The sequence below is a fragment of the Malurus melanocephalus genome, unplaced genomic scaffold (assembly GCF_030028575.1).
Source record: "Malurus melanocephalus ecotype Western Australia unplaced genomic scaffold, MMel_1.1 scaffold_776, whole genome shotgun sequence".
NCBI lineage: Eukaryota > Metazoa > Chordata > Aves > Passeriformes > Maluridae > Malurus > Malurus melanocephalus.
This window is the reverse complement of record NW_026624008.1, coordinates 82,205-99,406: the sequence shown is the minus strand read 5'-3', so window position 1 is coordinate 99,406 and position 17,202 is coordinate 82,205. Positions and strand designations below refer to the sequence as shown.

At 50.8% G+C, this 17,202-nt stretch overlaps 1 protein-coding gene across 1 annotated transcript in view; it reads right to left on the bottom strand.

The window, feature by feature from the left end:
• Positions 1–1,482: 1,482 nt before the first annotated feature.
• NECTIN1 (nectin cell adhesion molecule 1) overlaps positions 1,483–17,202 on the bottom strand; it is an 87,037-nt gene continuing 71,317 nt past the window's right edge. The window contains exons 6-9 of the mRNA XM_057385074.1: positions 16,033–16,180; positions 14,173–14,260; positions 13,620–13,730; positions 1,483–2,077 (exon numbers count right to left, since the gene is read on the bottom strand). Coding sequence (XP_057241057.1) covers positions 1,859–2,077; positions 13,620–13,730; positions 14,173–14,260; positions 16,033–16,180 — 566 coding nt within the window. The 3' untranslated portion in view covers positions 1,483–1,858. The remainder of the gene's footprint in view (positions 2,078–13,619; positions 13,731–14,172; positions 14,261–16,032; positions 16,181–17,202) is intronic.

Genomic DNA, 17,202 nt, shown 5'->3' with positions numbered 1-17,202 from the left:
ATAAACTCATCTCCCAGAGCCTCGGATTTTTTTTTTTTCAGCCTGCAGGGATGGAGTGGCACGGATGTGCTGCTCTGGGAGGAGCAGGGACCTGTCCCCTCAGAGCCATGGGGACACAGCAAGGGCAGAGAGCACCCAGAGCTGCTGAGAGCCAGAAATACAAAATTAAACGGGTTCCTCAGTGTGGGTGACACATCAGGAGCAGGGCTGGGACATCCTTGTGGTCACAGCTGCTCTCACAGGGGGTTTGCACCTCAAGGGATTTTAATTTCTCCCATTTTTGAGCAGCACTGACAGGTTTGGGTGCCTGGGCAGCATGATAAAGGTGCAGTGTTCACCTCTCCATCCCATGTGCCCTCAGCTCAAGAACCCTCACATTTTCCAGAGGGATTTTAACATCTGCAGCTGAGCCAATGGAAATGAAATGCCCTCTGGCTACAGATCTTTATCCCCTGGTTCAGAGCCATCCCAGCCATCACCTCTTCCATGCCATGGCTGAAACAGTTGGAAATTATCCCTGAAACCAAGCTCTTAGGCAGGATGTTCATTCCTCGTCCTCCTCTTCCTCTTCTTTGCTTTTATATACATTGAAGTGTATATCGATATTTATTTTTTYGTTTTCCTCTAATACAAGTGAACACAAATGTGATGTGGAGATAAATTCCCTTGTCTAAAACACTTCGTGGTCACAGGAATGTACAWGTTTGGATTTACAYACCCACACACATTCCAATAKCAAAAAAAGGTGTAGTCCCAAAACTAAGATGCTTTTATAAAAGTTAAAAGGCCAGATTCCTCTATTGGCTTTTATCCTTCATTAAGAGCAAGGAGATTACCTGAAATCATGATTTATTCTTCATATTCTGCCTGAGTTAATTTTAAAATTCCAATCAACAGATGCAAGGAAGAGAGGGGGGAAAAGCTCGTGGGGAGCCACATTGGGCTTTGAAAGGAAAATTAGAGAGAAYGTTTTCCTTTATAATTATTTTCTCCTTTGGGTTTCAGGTTATCAGACCTGTTATTTAAAGGATGCTTCCTCCAAATGTGTTKACTCCAAAATTTGTCCCCTTTAAAAGAGTCAATCCAAGGGATTGAGAGTGGGAGCAGGAAGGGGAAAGGACAGAAAAAAACCACCTAAACCAAGTCCTGATCTCTATTTTTGGGTTGGTTTTGAGCATCTTTCGTTATAAGCATCTTATGATTTGGTTCAGCAATCTTGGCTGTTGAGTTCCTCGCAACGGGGATTTGCTATCCCCACTTCCAAGGGGGGAAAAAGAGCAGGAGGGAAAAAAAATGAAAATAAATAAAAATAAATAAAAATAAATAATAAAGAAATAAAAATAAATTAAAATAAATTAAAAGAAATCAAAAGAAATTAAAAGAAATAATAAAAAGAAATAAAAATAAATAAATAAAAAGAAATAAAAAGCCACAGCCTCAGATTTGAGTGCTGGCTCAAAAAACCTCACACAAGCTGGAGCTGGGGGTTGTGAAGAATCCACACCCGGCTACTCCGGTGCAGAGTTCAGGGATGGACATGGGGGAAAAATCCTACAGGACTAGGCTGGGCACATCCCATCCAGCACGGGGCAGCTGCCACATGCACACACAGAGCCAGGAGGAGAACACAAAGATGCAGGGATGGAGGAGAGGTGAGCCAAGGCAGAGTGTTCCCTTGAGCATTAGCAAGCCAGGCAGACACTTGGGATTAACCATGGCAATCTCAGCCGGATTCAAAATCAACCAATAAAATGAGAAACGGCAAAGGGGAGCAGGGGAGCTGAAAGGCCTTGGTTGTTGAGCGACAGGAGAAGTGAAAACCATGAGTTTCTTCCTTTTTTTTTGCCGTGTTGACACTTTAAACATACTGTTCCTTAGGACAGATGTAAGGAGCCCGGGAGCCGGGAGGTGGGCAGCAGAAGGAGATGTCGGAATGGTGAGGATAAAAATCTTGTGGGAGGTCTGACAAGGGGGCATAGACATGAGGGATCTTCTCCAGATATCGATCTTCATGTGAGTAACAGCGGGTCAGGTAATCACTCGCATTCGATATCTCTGAGTGACACTTTCCAAAGTTCTGCAAGTAGAGACAAAAGTCAACGGGTGAAAACTCCGGGAGCACTGTCCCAAAACAAAAAAAACACACACAGCCCTTCAGTTCCTCGCTGAGACACACAGAGAGCAAGCGGGGTGGAATATTAAATATTTTACCGAGCTTGCTGCTCTGGGAAAATGGAAACCCAGGTGTGAAATCCTCACAAAATGCAAAGTTTTTGTCTCACATCCTGAAATGTCCGGATCCGTGATGAATATGGATGGATCGGGCATGGTTTGTCCCTTGTCTGTAAATATTCTGCTCTCTGGACTAAACAAGCAGCCAGCCAAGAAAGGGCAGTTTGTTTTCACGCTTTCTACCCCTTTCCACACCTGAGTTTTGAAAAGCAGTGCTTGAAGGCATCATTAATACAAGCCAGGCTCGTGCTCTTCCATTTAAAGGCTCARCTGGGGACTTGGAATTCAAAATAAGGTTTGTGTGCCTGGTGTTGACATGGGAGACAGGAGTGCTGGGCTTTACCTGTGTGAGCCTTGGGGTTGGGTTTGTGAGCCAAATCAACTACAGAGAACATCAAACTGCTTCCAAACCTCAGGCTGACCTTTTGGTGCCGTGATTTTCTCTCTGCCAGGGCTCTACTGGGTTGAGGGATCAACCTTCCCACAGCCCAGGGCTGCAGCTCCCCAGAGGGTGGCAGCAGATGGGAAGGATTCCTCCCCATTCCCAGACCATTTCCTGCTCTGGAAGCCCTGCAGGATGACCCGAGCAGGATTTAAACCCAATTCATACTCATGGGTGCTCACCAGGAGATAATTTCTTCTCCAAGAGGGAGCAAACAGCACTGGAAAACAATTTGCTGCCTGTGGTTTGAACAGGGGCTGTTTGAGGCAACTTGCCCTTGAGTCTTTCCTTGTTCCCTTCCAAAATCCCAAGAACWGGCATTTTAGTGGAAAGGACAAGGGTCTGACCCTCAGGGGAAARCGCCTGAAGGAACAGAACAATGCACTTAGATCCTCTGCTGCCAGCTCCTGGATGAATATTTCACCAGGAGGCTTTAAAAAAAGAAARTCCTATAGAAAACAAGGTGTTGAAAATAAATTATTGATGGCTCAGGCTGCTGGGAGAAGCACAAAGGCAATTTTGGGAATAGCCTTGCTGAGCCCAGACAGGGCTGCTGAGGGTGGAAAGTTTGCCTGAGCCCCAGGAAAGCAGCAGCAATGTTGAGGCTAACCTCATTCTCATTCCCCTTCCACTGGAAAAAGTGTTTTTCCTACAGATTGAGCTTTTAAAAGTCAGTGTGGAGTTGCTGTGTTTGTATCCTAAATTTGGGTGGGCCATTCTCATGGTTTTGTCCACTTCAGCCTTTTAATTCTGAGTAAAATGTGGAAAAGTGCAACTTTAGAGCTCTCTAACTGGAGGAATCCAACCCAGGGCCCATGAAAAAGTCCCACTAACTCCATTTTAAGCTTAAATAAATGTTTGTTGTTCTTCTGATGACCCCAGMTGATAAAAAGAGATAAAAAGGGCTCCCAGATAGGGAGAATGGGATGTGCAAAGTCCTCGCCCTGTACAATCTACTCTCAAGAGCTCTCACACACCACAGAACCTCTTTCCACACCTGCAAGGGGAAAAAATAAATTTAGCCATGTTCTCCTCCTGCTTTATAGAGATCATTAATTTTCTGGGTGAAGCTAACCTGAAAGGGAAGATGTCTTAATTWCAGAAATTTAGGAAGACAAAGCAATCAAGGGGGTTTCTTGTAATTTGTGATCAATTAAGTGGGAGGGGAGGTTTGTGTGCTTTTTGAGCAAGCAACGGAAGAGCAGATGACTTAACACTGTGGTGTGCAGCTCTAATGGGCAGAAAGATCTCCTAGAAAAGAGATTCTCTGTCACCAGAAGTGGAAGTTGAGCTGGGTGTGACCAGGTGACAGCAGAAGGGGCTGCCAGACATTATTTCAATTATTTTATGGGCTGTAACAATATACTGGGCCAGTAAAGCATTTTTCTTCCTGCTCATCTCCCCGTTAATGTGGCCACTGAAGGCCACATGAAGCATCACCAGRGACACCCAGTGCAGTTTTGTCAGCAMTTCTGTCTGCCCRGGYGAGTGCAAACAGATCCTTATTTTYTTTKCTTTTTTTTGGTGTTCACTCCTCCAGGTGAGGCCAGAGCAGAGCAGCTGGAGAATGCCAGGGCCAAAGGAAAAGATTTCCCCATCCCTTTTTACCTCTCCTCAGCACCTGAACCTGGAGCTGCTCTGCTCCTGCTTTGCTCCCCGAGCTCATTTCCAAGTGGCAAAAGGGAGGAGAACAAAACCAGCCTGGTGTTTTTTGACATATTTAGCAGCCRGTGCCCTTTGACTTCCTTCCCCAGTCCCACTGTGACTTTTCCCCAATCTAATTTATCTTTAACGAAGTTTGAAATTAAATTAGGGATAATGAACTAATTAAATTGAACTGGCACACGATTCTACCACCTTCCCCCACCTGACTTCTCCCGCTTGCCTTTGTCTCCAGCATGACTCCATGCAGTTCTTCATTATCTGGGTTACATCCTCCCCTCTCAGTTTTATTTCCAAGAGCTTGATTAAAGGGGATGTCAGCAATCTATCCATTTCAGACAGCCTGGCAGATTACCTTTAAACAGGCTTTATTTGATTGAATTAGGGAGCTTTCATTTCTGCCATGACTTACTCTCAACCCTTCTCCATCCCTCTGAACCTGATTCCATCTTTTTCTTCTATTTGCAGAACATTTCTTTGGGTAACAGGAGGTGTGCAGCAGCTGACCATGTCCTGTACTTTTAATCAGCTTGGAATAATTAGTTTTTACAGGTCTGAAAGTGAAAAACTCCTTCTCAGTGACCTGAGGATTTCTCTGCTGTCGTTTTGGGGCAATCTGAAGATTTTACAGGACAGGCCCTGGTTTCCTCTGCTTGGCCAAGCTCAAGRCAAACACATTTTTACACTTAAGGAATGTGTTCACCTGTGTTTTCCTGGCTGGGAAAAATCCCTGCTGCTCAAAACTCCTCAGACTTTGGGCTTTTGCATTTTGGGATGCAGCAGAGGCTGATGGCCAGGAAGGATCAGCTCGGTTGAGTGACAGCCACACAAAGCTGCTGTCACACCATGGACCAGCCAGTGCAGAGGGCGTGGGTGTTGGGAGACAGAAAATRCACTGGGAACCAAAAAAAGCAGCATTGCCTCATGGCTTTAGGAGCCTCACATCCTCTCCTCCCTGGTTCTGAACTCCCTGCTCGGGGTATTCAAGCTGTTTTATCACTTTCCAAGTATGGCCATGATTTTAAGGATCTCTGGGTGTGTTCCTGCTCTGTTTGGTGCTTKATCTGTGAGGGAGCTCTTGGATAATCCCTGTTCTGAGTGAGGAACAAACACTGATGTGTGAGGGATGAGCAGGAACCAGCAATTCTGAGCTTGGACTTCTGTGGGGACAAAACTGAGGGCGAGTGGGACAGAGGGACTCGCCCTGAGTTCAGGAAATCAAAARGTTGAGCTGAAATTCCCAAAATGCAGAGCAAGGACCTATGATCAGGGATGCATTCAGACACATGCAAGTATTAATTATGCAGAAAACTCGCTCAGACCGTTGCATTCCTTCTCACAGCATGCTTTTCTCTTCCCCTGCTGCCTCTGGTACGTACCTGCTCCGTGTTCCTACAGCACCACACACCATGAATCATCCTAAACATTTCCCTCCTCACTGTTTCTCTCCCAAATCCTCCTCTCCACCCTTYTGCAGTCAGGGCAGGGCTGTTATCCTCATTTACAGCTAATAAGGAACCACCTCTTTGCTTTACTTGTGCAATTTGGAAATGGGAATTTGAGCCCTGGTCACTGATTTGTTGTGTTCTCAATCCAAGTCTGGTGGATTCCAGCTATTGCTGCAACAGGGACGAGAAATTCCCAAGCAAAACCGAGAGCTGGAGTGTGAGGAGGTGAAGGGGGAGGAAATAATTAAAAAACATAAAAAAAAAAAATTAAATTGCCCTGATCTGCGGTGTGTCTTAGCTGGGAGATTACACCTTCAAAGCGCCATATGACTGGCTTTATTTTTACTTCAGAGAGACTGGGAGGATTTCCAAATTTGGATTTGCAGGATTACTGTCCTTTTGCTGACAATAAAATTCCCCACCCCGGGGAGGACGAGGCGAGACCTCCCAAGATGGATTAGGGAGCTCTTGCCTTGTTTGGAACGGTGGGAGCAGCCCGAGAATCTGTTGGGAACGGGAGGTGAAGACACGAGGGAGAGCAGCTGGATCCAACCCCATCTTCCTCAGGGCTGGAATTCTCATTCCAAGGAAGATGCAGGAGGCTGGAAATGCCTGGGAGCTGCCCAGTCCCCCCTGTCCGGTGACAAACAGCCCCCACGAGGCAAAAGGGGAAAAAGAAACACCAAACCAACCCAAAAACTTACTGTCCACTCTCGCTCGTTACGTCTACGAAGACCTTGATCCTCATTCTGGGAGCACGAGTGGGTGAGACACCGCAAGAGAGAGAGGTTACGGATCTGCTCCGGCCCGGGGCTGCTGCAGACACTCACCTAGGAGGGCTTTGGCTACGGCAGGGGAGCTACAGGGCTGCTTCCAGCACGGGGAGAGCAGGGAGCACAGGGACAGAGGCAAATGGAGCAGCCCCCTGCATCCCCTGGACCCGGGAGGGTGTGCTGCACCCTGCCAGCACCGAGTTCCTCATCTCAGGGAGGCACTGAACACGAATGTCCAGGAGGGCTTTATAAAAATGMTATTTTCCTCCTGTTTATCCTCCTCTCCCTCCTTCCTTTCCAATGTTCCAACAGCCTTTATCTCCTCCAAGCTGTCCCTCTCCATCCCCAAGGTGCCGCTTCTCTCGAGCCTCCTCTGATTTACCCAGAAGGGATTCAGGGACCTGCCAAGCAGCTCCTCTCTCCACTGCTCTCAGCCTTTTCCCTTCCTTTCAGCCCACAGCCCCTTCCTGCTGCTGAAAAGGCAGCAAAACAAAGGGGAAGAGCAKGGCAGAAGCTGGAGTCACCACAGCTTCGGGAACACGCAGGGGTGAGAGAGGGTTGGAGCCAAGGAGAGGAGTTCCAGTGGCATTTCCTTGGCCAAAAAACTCTTGGCATCATCCAGCAGAGGTGGGAAAGGAGAGATGTTGCCTTTTCAGAGACCTGGTGGCTTTTCAATGAGCAAAAGGTGGGATTATGGGGCAAAGGGATGCAGGAAGAGCTGAAGTCAACCCTTTCCACTGAATAAACAGCATTCAAAGGGTCACTGGAGATGGTCCAGGAAAACCAACTGAGTCCTAATCGGTCCCTGCCACAGAGCCTGAGCTCCAAGGAGTTTGGTGACGCTYGAAAAAGTCAGGAGAACAGGGATCAGTCTGTACCTGGCTTTGAGAAGGAGAGCACCAAGGAAAATACGTCTCCCTCTCTCCCAGGCATCCAAACCTGCCACCTGCACCAACTTCACGCCACTGCAGCCCTGTCATTGTCACACACCCAGTCCCTCTCCRCCTGTCTCTTCTCCACGGAGTCTTTCAGCTGCAGGAACCTTTAGGTGTTCCCATATTCTGTCACATCATCTCCCACCTTGTTCTTTCACACATGCACATATGCTCCATCTTATCTACAGTTACTTCCACATGCACACAAGCTCTTCTCTTTTCAATTTTCCTTCCCTTCCCCTCCTCGTCCTGCCTTGGAAAAGCCCTTTTAGCATCTCTGATTTCTGATTCTGCCCGGAAATCGCCTGAACCAGAGCAGGAACCTCCAACCCACCTGGCGTGGGGGCCAAACCCCTGCTCTGACACAAAGCCACAACCCCTCTGCCCTCGTCCCCCATGCCTGGCTGCAGGAAGCGAAGGAGAAGGCAGCGAAAAGAGCATGCAGAGAGGCAAGGCAAGGCAAAGGCATTCCTGGCAGCACCCCCGAGAACCAGCAGAGACAGAGAGACAGCAGGCGGGGAGGGCCAGACGGGACAGAGGGTGCGCTCCACAGGGCGAGGGAAGGATTTGGGGAGGGGGCAGCGGTGTCTGGGAGGGGTGCAGTGAGGAAGGCAGAGTGCCATGTGTACCTGGAGGCCAGAACCTGAGGGGAAAGGGCCTAGAGTGACATGCGCTAGCGTAAGTTGGGCTGGATGGTTGCATACTCGACTAGGTCTCCGGCAGCATGGATGGAGGTCCGAGGGCTGGGTGACGCGGCCAGAGCGGACGTGTCCAGCTCTGCATACTGGACATCACAGTCCTTGTTGCCAGGGTTCTGGAGAGAAGAGAGCAGCAAGGCGGTGGRGGGGACACGAGGGAGAGGCAGGGGGGTGAGGTGGGAGTGAGGACGGAGGGTCCGTGCACGTGGTGAGGGGTGAGACAGGACACGGGGGGTGAAAGGTGGGGGAGAAAGAAGAAAAGGGTGAGGAGGGAGGGGAGGAGGAAGAAAAAACAGTTAAAAAGAGGGAGGTAGGGAGGTAATGAATAATCAGTCAGGTAAAATCCCAAATCAAAGCAGAAGTCCCAAAGGCGCTGCTCCCCCAAAAGCAGAGCTGAGTGACGCAGCCMYGGCTGGCACTGCCCCTTCACTGGGRCTGCTCCCAGCAGCTCCTCCCTGCTCTGATCTTCCACTGAGCCCCTCTGGAATCAGCATTTCCTCAGCTGGGTCTGGATCAGTGAATTCAAACCTCATCACGCACCTGAGCTGTCTGTTTTGACCCAAGAGTTGGGGGTTTGCTGCAAACTCAGGTTTGGGGACAGGAGTGGAAATCCCTTGAAATTTGGATTTTGRGAAGGAGATACTCAGAGGGACTGGCTTTAAAGCCAAAACCCCGAGGATGTGGCCACAGGGGAATGGCACTGCTTGGCCAGGGCTGTTGTTGTGCCCCATTGTGGGCATTTTGGGGTTCAGAAGCGCCACCAAGGCTTGGCTGCACAGCCTGGCACCGCAGATTAACTCTGCAGCACGACTTTCTCATTGTAACGAGGCCTAAGAGATGCTAAAAGCATCCTCCTTTGGCATGGAAATATTTATTTATGGGCATTCCTTCCCTGAGCAGGCTTATCAGCAAGAGCTGCATGAATGGAATATTATCCAATTTGTCTGATCACTCCTATCCAAACAGCTTTCATGGGTGGAATAATGGGAAAAGCCTGGGAGGCAGGACAGCCCAGAGAGCTCAGAGGGGAATATGGATCACCAGGAGAGAGAGGGATCCTGGCATTTTTGCCCCGTGGAGTTTTTTAAATCCCCACTTTTGGGGCWGGTTTCAGTGCCAGCATTAGCCAGGCATCCTTGCTGAGAGGAGAGAGCCATCTCTTCCAAACAAAACATCTCTCCAGCCTCCSTCTCCCCTTTCCAAAATGTCTGCACCGCATGGCAGCGATGCAGAAGGTGTTTCATTCCAAAGTATTTCTCTCCTCTTTGCTTGGAAAGGTCCTCAGCCCCCTCCCAGCTGTGGCTGAGCCATTTTTTGAGTTTTATAGCACTGGTTGAGTGTCTGATGCTGGAAGGGGCTGTGATTATCCCTGCCTGCTGTGCCAGGGCTTTGCTCCCTGGTGCTGCTCTCAGCCATGGGGAGGAGGGAATGGAGGGGAGCAGGGCTGCAGCAGCGTTCCCAGAGCTCAGCAAAGCTGGAAGCAGGAGGGGCAGAGGGCTGGGGTCCACCTCTGTCCTGCCCTTGGTGGCCACCTCTGTCCTGCCCTTGGTGGCCAGATGGCATCTTTTGGTGTCTGCTTCGCATCTGGAGCCGGAGTTTGGACATTTAGGAAAATTAGCAATGCCAACTCCAGTCTCACACCTAAACCAGGCCCTGCAGAGCTCTTTCCCCCTGAATTTTATGGATTTCCCACCAAATTTCACTATGCCTGGAGAAAGCCAGACCAAGCCTCACCTCCTCATTCCTATCCCATCTCCTTTGCCTCGCTCCTCTCCTGCTGCCTTCCCACAGGAGGTGATTTCTCCACGGATTTTCCCTGCTTTCTCCCGCTCCTGGGCTCCCTCCTGCTTTGTGCTGCTAGTTGGGAGCAGAATTTATTACAATATCAATAACGTGCCTTGTATACAAGGCCCAGCACTGCCTGGCGYGAGCGCTGGGTGTAAATCACCGCCATCGGCACCCCGGTAATTGCCCTGCAAACCCACAGGAATTATTTTTTTGCTGTCTGCAGCAATGAAATTTCCCCTTCCACCTGCACAAACGGGCYCTGCTGACACAAAAACCGATCACAGCCCCGCTCAGGGCTCCATTGCTGCCTCTCACACTCAGAGAGTCCCCCCGGCCCCAAAGCGCTGCCGTCACCCACACACCTGAGACACGCTCTCCATCCCCTTTCTGATGCCTCAGGATTTTAAGTTTCTGTGTTTTTCACKYGTCTGTGTTCTTGTAATTCTCCAGTGTGCAGCGCTGAGCTGCTGTTCTCCCATTTTTAGGAGAAATGATTCCTCTCTAGGCCTGAAATGCAAGGAGGCCTCGCTGTCTCAGGGCCCCAAAAATATGGAAACAACTGAGAATTTGGGGGATCRAGTTTGGGGTGGTTGAAAGGTGAAGGTGAAATTGGAGAATTGAAGCCTGATATGTTCATAAGACAGAACTTAAAAAAGGKGAWGATCTYGTGACTCAGGCTCCATTTTGGGTGTAGCTTCWCAAGGAGGCTTTGATGCACCRGTAGGCCTGGATTAAATTTGTCTGCTTTTTATCCTCCTGACTTTGTCTGGCCTCTGTTTCAGGTAARCCCCATTTCAGGCATCACTTCCTTCCCTGATTTCCTCCCACAAACCAGTGCTGTGACCCCCAAATCCCTCAGAGACAAACCCTGCAGGCAGCCCCCCATCCTCGGGCATTTTGGGGCTGCCAGCTCTCTGTTGGCTTTTCCACAGCCTGCAACACCTAAAAACACACCTAAAAACAACTAAAAGCACCCCTTCATTGACAGCTCTGCTCYGTGCTGCAGGTATCCTGACCCTGCAGACGTGTCCCAGCCTCTCCCCGTGTCCTGGTCCCCTGCCAGCACACGTCCACACACCCATCCCTGCCCACCCTCTGCAGGTTCCTCCTCCACCTGCCTCTTTTATTTTCTCCTCCCGTTCCCCCTCCCTCGCTTTTTGCCATCTTTAATCGCTCTCTGACTCCCTTTCTCGTGCTGTGAAATCGTCGACCCTAGGCAGTGGCTTTCGTGCTGCCTCGTGATAAATCTGGTTTATCCCAAATTAYGAGGTTTCGCACAATTCGTTTAAAGCTCAATGCACCCGCCCTGTTTTCCTGCAGAATCCGTTTCCTTCCACTCTCATCTTCTTCACTCCCCTCYCAAGCCAGATCTCCGGATGAAGTACAAGCAGAACAGGAATATCCTGCCTTTCTGCCGCGCCTGTGCCTCTCCAGGATCCCAGAACCGCCTAAATCTGCATTTTGAGCACGGTGGGAGCAGGGCTGTACCCACGTGAGATCAGGGATGTGTTTCCCTCCTCATCCTCCAGCTGACCCAGCCCTCAGGGGAAAGATTGGGCAGTTTTTGTTGGAAGGATTGGGCAGTTCTTGCTGGGAGGATTGGGCAGTTCTTGCTGCAAGGACTGGGCAGTTTTGCTCCCTCCCATGGGATGTGGTTTCTGAGGTTGAGCTGTAAGTGCAGGTTTTGGTACCCACCATCATCCCTACTGCTGTTCCCTGGATGTTTCCACTCCTCAGAATGTGACATAAAAAAGAGGCCTCTGCAATGCTTGAAGGGTGAAAAAAGTGAGGCAGGTCACTTTTTTACCCAGCAGGGAGGAAAGCAAAGCTCGTTCCTTTGCAAAGCACAGCCAGATAACACCACACCCCCTGGGCCGGCCGTGGCAGCACGTCCTGCCCGTGGGATCTGGGCAGAATCCAGCGAAATCAGCACTCTCTGTCAGCCAAGGCCACCCTTCCATCCCTTGGCAGTGCCCAGCTCGCACAGCCTGCCCAGAGGATGCAGCGATTTAGCCAGGAATGGGAGCAAGCTGCATCCTGCTGCTGGGGCAGGGAGCCAGAGCACGGCGCAGGTACGTGCTGGGTGAGCCTGGCACGGCTCCYGGGGCTGCCAGCCGGGCTGGCCGGGCTCAGGGCTCACCCACAGCTGTGCCAGGCTTGTGCCAGGAGCTGTGGCAGAGCTTGGAGTGCTCCAGACACTGCGTCCTAGCTGCAGGGACATTTTTTTGTGTCCRTCACCCCCTGGGTGAGGAGCAGCCAGTGCCAGGGGTGGGACAGGGAAATGCATCTTCTCCGGCCWGGATGGAGAGCAGATCAAACTCTGTTGCCATGGTTACGGAGCAGCAGCCCATCAGGCCCCATCTCACATCACTAACTCTGCCACTTAATTAACTGACTGCTCGTTATTTCCCAAAATGAGCTCCTGCATCCTCCTGCTCGCCTGAAATTCGACTCTCAGATGCTTCCCAAGCCGTTGTGTCACCCCAACATCCTGTGCTCCATTTTAAACTCAGTGAGGGTTAAAAAGAGCTGGGGACCAGCCCCAGGGCTGAGGAAGGGCTCCAGGGAGATGTTTTCCTTTTGGGATGGAGTAAATAGGATCACATCCACCCAGCTCAGCACAGAACGGTGCCTTTTGATTTCCACYGCCCCCGGCATCTGTGTGGCTGCAGACTTGTGCCAAATAAAGGTCACTGGGCCCTGTCCTTCCATTATCTGCACAGGAGCACACGCTGCAGGGTCGCACCAGCATGAACTGGGCTGTAATTAGTGGTGTTCATAAAAAATGGCTGCAGCCCGTCCTGATATTGATGCACCGTTCCCAACCAGGGAGTTCACAGAGCTCTGAGCTCCTCSTGAGGAGGAGTTTGGGAGAGACCCGAAGGATTTACATTGGGWTATTTTGTGTCCTGTGGATAAAAAGAGAAAGCAGCCCAATGCCACGGGGCGAGGGAGGGACGAGATATTGTCCAAGGCCTGGGAGGAAGATGGTTTTGTGTTTTCTCATCAAAACAAGACTCCAATCTTACCTGTTTTCTGCTCCCTTTAGATGCCTTTGCATCCAACATTTCYTCCTCCAGCCTCACTCCTGGCAAACCAGCCTTTCCCATGTGACTGCCAGCATCTCCTCCTGACCCTTAATCTCTCCCTGCTGCTGCTGCCTCACATTAGCATCTCCCCATCTGAGGCTGAACAAATCCACACACCAAAGAAACAAAAAAAAAAACAACGAAAAAAGGTTTAAAGAACTTTTTGTCAAGTGAGAGAGTCAAACGCTGGCACACTCTGCCCTGCAGATAATTGCTTTGTGAAGCTCTCACTGCTGTTTCCCTCAGCTGCAAACTCTGACAGGGGCTCCTTGTAGGAGGTAAAGATTGGCCAGGGTGGGGTAGGTAAAGAATTTGGGGTGAGCAGGGGGGTTTTACTGAGGGATGACCCACAAAGGCACAAATCTGGGACCTGTGGGCAGCTGAATCAGAGTCAGTGATGGGCTGAGATCAGAGTGTGGAGTTTGCCTTCCTCCAGGACAGGATAATCCCTGTGGGTGTGGGGATCTTTCCTTTTAGGGTGAGAGGTCCTGTGTGCAGGGTGAGGCTGGACAGAGGTGCCAGGCACTGCCACTGTCACCCTTGGCTCCTTACCAGTTTGTCACTGTAGGGGGAGGGCTCGGGGGCTGCCATGTCGTAGTAGGGAGTCTGCAAAGGGAACTTCTGGATCTCCTCCTCGTGTTTCATGTTGTCCAAGTGAACAACCTGGGGTAGAGGGGAGAGAAGAGGGATGAGAAAAGTGAGGATTATCCTCTGGCACAACTAGGGGGAAAGTCTGCTTCAGATGACACCTCAACTGAGCACCTCAACACCCTCAAAAGGGATGGAGCAAAATCCAAATTACAGCTTYCAATTAGTGCCAGGCTCTGGAAATTCTGGGGGGACAGGTCACAGAGTAACAGAATCACAGAATTAGAATGTCTTGGGTTGGAAGGGTCCTTAGAGATAATTTTGTTCCAACCTCCCACCAGACCAAGTTGCTCAGAGCCCTATCCAACCTGGCCTTGAAAAATCCTTACTTTCTGCCCCTCAAATTCGAGCCATGGCCTTCTATGCCCTTGCAACCCTCATTTCGCAAAATTCAGGCGCCCTGGACACTGCTTGGAGTCAGCTCCCCTTGCCAGAGGTGGGAATTTGCAGTTTTTACCTGGATGTCTTCTGGAGTCAGGTGGCTTTTCGCATCCTGTTTCCTCTTTGGTGGAGGGGCAGGTTTATGGGATGGAGGCAGATCAATCCTGCAGGGAAAGAAGAGGCTGCTKAGCAGGAAACAGGAGAAAAAGCTCTGCTGCTTTGATGTGCCCAAGGATTTGATGTTGTTTGTCACCAAACTGCCAATACAATCACATAGATTATCCTCGGGAGCTCCCCCGTGCCCTTGGCCTCACCCAATTAGAATTGTTAAAGGAAATAAACTCCCTGCTCACATTCTGTCCCCATTCCAGGCAAATCCCGGTGTGGGATTGCAGATCCTGATCAGCTGGGACACCTGTTTGGGAATGGGATCACCCCATGGTTGGTTTTRTGGCTCTGAAGTACCAGGAAGCCATAACAAGGCAATGCCAGCCCCACTTTGGCAGCCCAGCAGGGATGGCAGCCCTGCCACGGGTTCCCCAGTCAGAATTTGAATCCTCCTCACGGAAACGCTCTGCCAGGCGGGGACATCCATCCCTGACCCTACCACGGATCAGCTTTTACCCCAGAGCACAGGGATTGGCAGCCATGATAATCCCAGCCTAGAGACTGTCTCTGCACATTCTGTTCACATGCACAGATGTGTCTAATCCTTTTACAAAACTTATTAAAACTCTGATCCACTAATTAGCCGGCTCCCCGCTCCCTTCTCTCGGGTGCCGACTCCACCAGATCTGAGGGAGATGGGCGCCTTTTTTTGGATTCCAGCGTGGGACCGGAATGTGCCGGTGGCAGGGAGGGGAGAGCAGCTCCCYGGGGCTGTGTCAAACATTGCCTCGATGGTTCTGCAGAGAAGAAATGCCATTACCTCCGGGATCAGCCTCCACAATAGAGGCCGTGCTTCTATTCTCAGCTAAAGTGGCTCTTCCCCGAGCCTGGTGGAGGGCCATTGTGGGAAGTGGATTGTCAGAATGCATCTCCATCACAGGGCCGCCGCTGTTGATGCAATTTCACCTCGTGGTGCCGRGGTTTTGTTGTTTGTGTGCCTTTCTGCCTCCCCTGCGCTTCCCCCGCTCCTCTGGACTGCCTCGCCCGCTATCCTCCAGTGCCCTCTCTCAAATGGGATTAAATGGAGCACAAAATGTGCCCAAGGTGGAACAACAGTGAGGTGGGGGGTTGGGGGATGTAAAAGCAACCTCTGGGCTCTGGGCTTTCCGTGAGGTGGGGAGGAAGGGAGGGGTGAGGAGCTGGTGATGGGTAGAGCTGTTCAGCAGAGCCCGGGGTAAATGTTCCTGGAGAGGTTCCTGCGCCATGAAGTGACCTCCACAGCTCTCAGATCCCTGCCTGGGATCTGTGCTGGGCAGACAAAAGCAAGTCCTGTCCAAGAGGAGCCCCTGTGGTGGCCTCTGTCCCTGCTATTGCCAGAGTTTGGCACCTGCAGGTACAAATCTAGAATGCTGGTAGATGGGAATCCTCTCCAGGCTCTTTGGGATGCATTCAGAGGAGTTCAGGGTCTGTTAGAGACCCCTCTCTGATGGCAGAATGTGATTCATTCTCCTTCAGGAGCCTGAGGCCATTGGGAAAGGGGGAGCAGGATCCTCTCCTACACACGGAGGTGGCAGTGGCACTGAGCCACAGCAAACCCAACACCTGGGGGAGCATCCCTGAGCTCCAGGCTTGTGATGAGAGCCCAAAATCACGAGAGAGCGGGATGGGAAGCACCAGGAAGCCTCAAGGAYGGGAAGCGGATCAGAGGAATGAGACAGAAACACCAGGAAAGCATTTCCCTGCTGAGTTTTCCTGTTGGGCAGGCAGAGGGAGGGCCAGAGGTGCTGTCCCCTGTCCCCACAGCTCCTCCCTGGGTTCTGTTACTCACAGGTCGTGGTCAGTCTCGGTGCGGTTCTTCTGCTGCCGCCTGTAGACGATGATGACGGTGATGGCCACGCCGATGATGAAGACGGCGGCGATGAYGCCTCCCACGATCCCGATGATGCCTCCAGGGGCACTCTGAGGTAGTGGCTTGTCTGCAACACACACAGAAACACAGGGGAGAGGGTCAGAGCACCGGGAAAGGCGGCTGGAACCACCAGGAGCAGAGCTGAGGATAAATTCCAAACCTTTCCCAAAAATCCCTGCCCAGCAGCTCCACKGAAGGAGCCAGATCCCATCGAAATGCCCTGCTCAGAGCTCGAGAGGAACAGAAATTGTGTCTCCAATTGTGTCTCCRAGAGTCAAACACATCCTCACTCTGCTCTGCAATTTCATCTTCRGGTGTTTGTTCCCGGAGCCGCTTCCCCTCCTTTGTTCGGGCCTCAAAGGAAGAAGGGTTTAGGGAATAAAGGGGCTCCCAGGCATTCATGGGGACCTGCTGCTCGATACTCTTGAAGTATTTTGAAAGCTTTTTGCTGGCTTTGTCACAGCGTCCTYGCTGAATTCCTGGTGCTGCTGGAATGTTCTTAACATGGGCTAAGGAGCAGCGCTCTGTTTATTGAGGTGGAGCAGAGGTTTGTGCRCCCCAAATCTTTACAAAAAAAAGATGTTCTGAGTGCAAGATTTAGGGACAGGAGGGAGATRGACCCAATCTTGCTTCTCAGCCCCTGCTTGCCCCGTGACTGGAGATTTTGTGGCCTGGGCCAGCTCCTGGGTGACAAACACGGGCCTCATCCATAGGAAACCCGTCCCATGGGCCTGATGGGAAAGCGCTTTGAAACGTGCGATAAAAGGATTTAATTTGCTCTACCTTCCAACCTAATTAAACTTGAAAACTAGCTAATTGGTACTTTGTACTTACAACTCCGGCAGTGATGAAAGGAGGAGATAATTGGGATGGAGGAAGGAGGAGGAGGAGGAGGAGGAGGAGGAAAAGATATTCAGGGGAGGGGGGCAACATAGGGATGAGGGAACAAGGGGCTTTGCAGAACTTGTCTGTCACATCTGATTTTTGTAATTTCCTTAATGCCCTGGCTCCTGGCTGCTCTTAGAGACCAGACTGGGCTATATGGACCTCATTCTGCAACAATTATGGCTTTGGGTTCCAGTCTCTCCC